The sequence below is a fragment of the Aedes albopictus genome, chromosome 2, assembly GCF_035046485.1.
Source record: "Aedes albopictus strain Foshan chromosome 2, AalbF5, whole genome shotgun sequence".
Classification (NCBI taxonomy): domain Eukaryota; kingdom Metazoa; phylum Arthropoda; class Insecta; order Diptera; family Culicidae; genus Aedes; species Aedes albopictus.
Window position 1 is genome coordinate 171,861,510 of NC_085137.1, and position 6,255 is coordinate 171,867,764.

Sequence of the window (6,255 nt, forward strand, 5' to 3'; positions counted from 1 at the left end):
TTCATCTGCCAAAGACAAGTTAACATGTGCATATCGTGTGACAGGCATTCTATGCCTGAGGAAGTCAAGCAAATTTCCTTTACGAAAAGTTCCTGGACCGATCGGGAATCAAAACCGTTACTCTCAGCATGGTCTTGCTGAATATCTGTGTTATTACCGCATGGGCTTCTGAAACTCGGTAAGTCATGTTTAGCGTACAATCATGCCTTGAGTTTGAAAACGTGATGAAAAAATACGATAGAGCAGCCATTTCTCCGATTTCTTATACAATGCTGGCGATTTGCAAACGATTTTTGTTTTATTTTTAAGCAAAATTTGATTGATTGGTTTAGCTTTATTATAGAGACTTTCAGCCCTTTGCAAAATTTATCCATCAACCATTCATGCATTCATTCTCCGTAACCTTTGCTTCGATTATGTTGAAATTTTCTATGCAACTCGTCAATATCTTATATTTTTTTAATATACACTACCCGTCATAAGTACGGACTCACAAAAAGTATTGCAACAATATTGCATCACCCTGACTCACCTCGGTATCTCCAAAACCTGAGGACTTACAAAGATGCTGTCTTCAGTAAAGTTATTCAGGAGCCCAAAAGCAACAACTTTTCTGAAGGCGGCATTTTTGTAACTGATCTTGTTTTAGAGATATCGAGGTGAGTCAGGGTGATGCAATATTGTTGCAATACTTTTTGTGAGTCCGTACTTATGACGGGTAGTGTACGTTGAAAAAGACTTTTCAAGTTGTGTTTGCAGTAGAAAAGCTGAAAATAAATAGATGAAAGAGAAGGTATTTTTTTGTATTTTGAATTTACTACTTTAGCTTTCAAATATATTTGACATGACGTTCAGAACTTATTACACTCTGTTAAATAATAGTTGTCTAGATTGTCCTGGTTGATGATTTCCACAACATCCAATAAAACAAGTTTCGTAAATGTGGTCTTAACTAGGTATATGTATTTTCTTTTTTACATTTTTTTAATTAAATTTAATTTTAATGTATTCATACATTCTATATGTACCAAGATGTATTGTGGGTGAAACATCCTTCGTGAACTGAATTATTCTAGCACATATTTCACGTGTTGGTGTAGATTTGAAGAACTACATATCATTTACTTTATAGATATCCTTTTTACTCATTGCACCTCACTTTTGAATTTCCTCAACAATTGTTGCGCACGCCGCGTATTTTCATCATCCGCTTTCGTCATAGCCATCAAATGTAACAAAAATCTTCGCCCACTAGTACCTCCAAGCTGATTATTTTTCTTTATCAGTGGATAAAGAACTTCATATCCGACAATTGGTTCGTAATTGAGATCAACTGCTTCCAAAAAGTCCAACACCAGCTCCGCATTTTGCGGTTCGTCTTCAAAAACATCCGTCACAATTGGATCGTATGCACGGTCACCCAGAGTCACAAACTCGTTCACAGCATCCTTGATTCTTCTAGCTCGTACGTTTGCGATAACCAGCCGCACCGAACACGACCGTATCTTGGCGCGTTCCTCTTCCAGCTGGGCCAGATAGTCGTCCACTTGGGACTTGAAGCCTTGCATGTTGGTGCGTAGTCTTTCCACTTCACCTTTGTACTTCTCCTCGACATCCCGCTTCAAGTTATCCACCCTTCGCAGCAAACGTTGAATATCACCCTGGTAGCGGGCCTTTGCAAGGTCGTACTGGCCTTGACTCATTTTGTTCCGGTCGATAGATTTATAGCTTTCGAGGATATTCGTCACAGTGTCTCTGAACTGTCCCAATTGTTTGGAACACCGATCACGGTTAGCCGCCTCCTCGTCGAATCCTGAACGAATATCCACTTTGACACTTTCTAACAGTGCCGTGTTCAGGTTTGTGGTGATCCGGATCAGTTCCTCCACTTCTTGGTGCGATACGGTACATGATGGTAGTGCTCTGAACTGCTGACGTTTGACCCGATGAATAAACGGAACTCCAGTGGAGAAATGAGTAACTAAGAAAAGTACAAGTATGGAGTAATTTGAATGCATCTTCTCTCATGGAGCACTTGAGTATGACTAAATGCATCAACGACTACAACTATATAAAGATGAACATTTAGTTGTGAGATAATGCTATCGCTTCGTCGATGAAAGTAATACATTAATTATCACCAGTGAAACAGTATTGTATTCACAAATGAAATATACAGGGTGTTAGGTTCCTGAGTGCAATTTTTTTAAAGGGTGATAGAGGACCATAAATGGTGAAAAAAATTGTTCTACGCATATGGTCAAATCTCAACCGTTACCTAAGTTATTGAACTCCCCATGTTTTTTACTCTTATTTCCTTAACTGGCTATAACTTGAAAATGGTCAAACTTATCGCATGTTTTTTACCCTTATTCGAAAGTTTATTGAATTTTCTACCAAGTGGCATTTTTTAACCGATCGGTTTAGTTAAATAACTAAGTTTTCTAGAGCAAATAGCCTAAAAGTTGTGTGTTTTAATTTGTTTTTGTCAATTATCTTTGATAAATGCGTAATAATTTAAAATTCTTTCTTTGGCAAAGTTGTGGCCTCTGATCCGCTCGCTCTACAATTCGCTCTTTGACATCAAACTTCTATCTCTTATCATTTTCTTGCAATTTCGATTTAAACGTCGCATTTCAGATCATAAATTTGCAATCGTCATGGTAAGCACTTTTTTGCGCACTGTGCCGAACATTTAAATCAAAATTGTAAGAAAACGATAAGAGTTAGAAGTTTGGCATCATAGAACGAATTGTAGAGTGGAACAGGGGCCACAAATTTGCCAAAAAAAGAATTTTAAATTATTACGCATGTTTCAAAGATAATTGACATAAACAAATTAAAACACACTATTTTTAGCTATTTTGCTCAAGAAAACTTAGCTATTTAACTAAACAAATCGGTTCAAAGATGCCATTTGATAGAAAATTCAATAATCTTTCGAATAAGGGTAAAAAAACTGCGATAAGTTTGACCATTTTCAAGTTATAGCCAGTTAAGGCAATAAGAGTAAAAAACATGGGGTGTTCAATAACTACGTAACGGTTGAGATTTGACCATATGCGTAAAACATTTTTTTCACCATTTATGGTCCTCTATCACCCTTTAAAAAGTTTGCACTCAGGAACCTAACACCCTGTATAATATAAAATCATTGTTAAGAAGCAATATATTTTATAAGCCTGCTAGCTGGATGAATTCAGAAGAAACATTTTATGTTTCAATAGGTCACATCAGCTCCCGGCACGCCGTCAGCAGGGAATTCCCCATAGTGCGTGATAAACGCTACTCCTAAAGTAAAAAAAATCGAGTGAGGTTGTGGGGTGAATTCAAATATGTTTTTATTCTTTCTGTTCTCTGGCCTGATCTTGCTATAGTTACACGTCTACCTTCTTAGCAATATGGGTCCTTTCGAAAATAGCATTGTTTTTGTTTATGTCGAATGGGGATTTTTCAGTTTATTATTTGTAGTTATCTCATTTTGTGGCTTTTCAGTCTGATTGAAAGATCATAACAATGTGTTCTCTCATACCGACGTTTTGATGATCTAAATATTCAAGTATCTTACGTTTTTTTTTAACTCTTATGACTTATCATTAGTTGTTTTCGTAAGTAAATACAGCTCTGAGGCCATCGTATGCTTCATAAAACGTGCTCTTTGTACCACTGACTGCGTTGGAAGTCGCTGTCCTGAGTATCATCACACGGACAATACTCTCCTTTCCGTGGTGGAGCTTGGTGATCCCCCCATCAGCCAGTTTGTTGGCGGAACGTTGTCCGCCTCGATAGCGACCGGCTGGTTGCAAACTTTAGTTGAGCGAGACAGCAGTTTCATGACTCTGGGTACAAGCGGGACAAGATCTGCTGCAGGTGTTTCTTAGTTCAGTGGTCCTGGCGGGTGTTGCCGGTCTGCGATGATCTTGAGCAAGTAAGTTATTGTCGACTTACTACGGCCACACAGAGGCCTCCTTAGTGTGGTGCTCTAGCTGAACATTAGGAAACTTCGCATGTAGTGGCGTTCTTAATTTCAACGATCCTTCGACGGCAGGCAACGAGCCGACGAAAAACAACTAGAAACGCAACTGACAGGTTTTTAACTGGCTCTAGAATGGCCTCGTAGACTTTGGTAGAACCACGGTTGCGAATTGCTGATTTTACGTAGAACGATCCACAGTAAATAGTTGGCCTCACATACGGAAAACGGGCGCATCGGCGCAAAGACCGGCTGTGCTCTGCTGGACTAGAGTGGGCTTGGATCGTAAATATGTGTGGCATTGATGAAAGACGGACTTTACTAGATCTCTGCCGCCAAGGATCCAAAGTTCTTGCGGAGAGTGACGATTTAGCAGAAGATGCGGCCCAGCGTGCAGCAGGCTTACGTGTAAACTGATAACCTGCAGAGCAGACAGTAAACCTTTGGCGGACAGAACGAGCGGATGTTTATTGGCGATAGATTAAGCGAAGGGTATCGTATTCGTCGATGAAAGGTTTCGGCCTTTTGAGTGATGACTGGGCCACGTGAAGATGGTGTCGCTATTAGCTAGGTCCGAGAGAAAATGTTCAGCGTATTGGAGCCCAGCGGTGGTAAGTGCTGAAACAGCTGTAAGTTGTGATCGGTTGCTGATCCGTAATACAGCGGTGTCTGATCCGTAACAGCGCAGTTGTACGCGATCTCTTAGTTGTTGCAGAATGGCGACTGCACAATGCTACTATTATTTGCGCGGCATTCGTCACAACTGGGAGTTTGCGTCCTTCCTCGAACGCCATGGGAGAGATTGCTTGGTCATTGATAGTCTGGGGCCACTAGTCCGGAACCAGGGAGAGCCATGACAAGGCCTTGCTACCAATGAGGTGAATTAAGGATGTCTGTTGGGTTTAGTTCGAGAGAAATATAATCTGCAGGACGTCAGCGATAATATACATCTGGATCTTCTGGACAGAGTTCTAGTCTGACGTTGGAATGGGGTGTAGTGTGTAGACAACAGAGCAACCTTAGATGTCGGTATCAGGAGAAGAGATTAAATACCGTCGAAGCCATGCCAAAAAGCACCAGACTCCATACCTAACGGAGGATGCATCGGCGAAGAAATGGTGCTGAATACTGTTGTTGCCGCCCCGGGATTTTTTTCTTGGATCAGCATGTCGGTTTAGATTTGTTTTGTTTTTTTTATGTTCCTCAGTTGCGTTTCTTCAAAGCGCTAATTGAGGATGAATTTTAATTTTTGGATCTTCTTCATTGACACACCATTTACCGTGCTGTGAAGATCCATTCTGAATGTCATTGTATTTGGAATACTGGAGAATAATAGAGTCCTGGGTTCAATCACTGGCTCGTCCCTTTCTCAATACTCTCTTCTATACATATACATCTCAAGTAGGGTTTGTGTGCCATCAGTAATCTCATGCTCCCAATTTCATCCTATTCGAAAACAAGCGATTACGGCACCGATTGATTCCGTTCTTTTTGTTTTCATGCGTGCTCACTTCTAACAAAAAATACAAAAATAAGAAACAAAACAAACGGTGCGTAAATCCTTTGATTTTCGTAGGATGAAAATGGGAGCCACATGCTTAATAAGGGAACCAATACCCTATAAATGTACGTTTAAAGCCTTCACTAGAGCAAGAAACGGATTAAAAAAAGCCGTTTCCCTTCCTCACAACTTTCATAACACAGTATAAATTATTATATAATGCCTACAAGTTATGAAACCAAACGAACTGTGCCGCTTCACAATAATCTTCATTTTAAGTGTGGCATCCACGCATCAATGCGTGAACCACTATGGCAAAAATAAACATTTCCCAACAACACTACGTCATCCGCATGAACTTATGCAGGTGCAGTGAACTCCGCGGTTTGTTGGCAACAAGCGATTGTAATAATCACTACCCTCCCCAACCCCACATTGACCTGCACCCGTAGCAGGTGCTATTGCCGCCTAAAAATAGAAGACCATCAATACTCGCACACTGAAGATGCTTGTTCTTCCCAAATAGCTATCTCACTGGTTCATTGTGTAAGCGGTCAATAATTTTTTTAGAATGGTCGTGTCAGTTCTGCATGCTGAAGTTTACCTTCATCCATTCCCTCTGACTAAGAAGCTTTGCATGAGTTTATTTTAATTTTATTTCACCCAATTCACAGTCTTCTGACAGCAATTCCACGTAATACCATATATCCCTCTCGTGACGAACCAGCACAATTGTGTTGTTCAGCAACAACAGATTTACATAATTTTTTTATCTGTTTAA

General features: G+C 40.1%; 1 protein-coding gene across 1 annotated transcript; it reads right to left on the reverse strand.

Moving 5' to 3' along the window:
- Window positions 1-801: 801 nt before the first annotated feature.
- Window positions 802-2,053, reverse strand: LOC109404581 (uncharacterized). Its single transcript, XM_019677480.3, has one exon. The coding sequence runs from the start codon at window positions 2,016-2,018 to the stop codon at window positions 1,146-1,148; it is 873 nt and encodes a 290-aa protein (XP_019533025.3). The 5' UTR covers window positions 2,019-2,053; the 3' UTR covers window positions 802-1,145.
- Window positions 2,054-6,255: the final 4,202 nt, after the last annotated feature.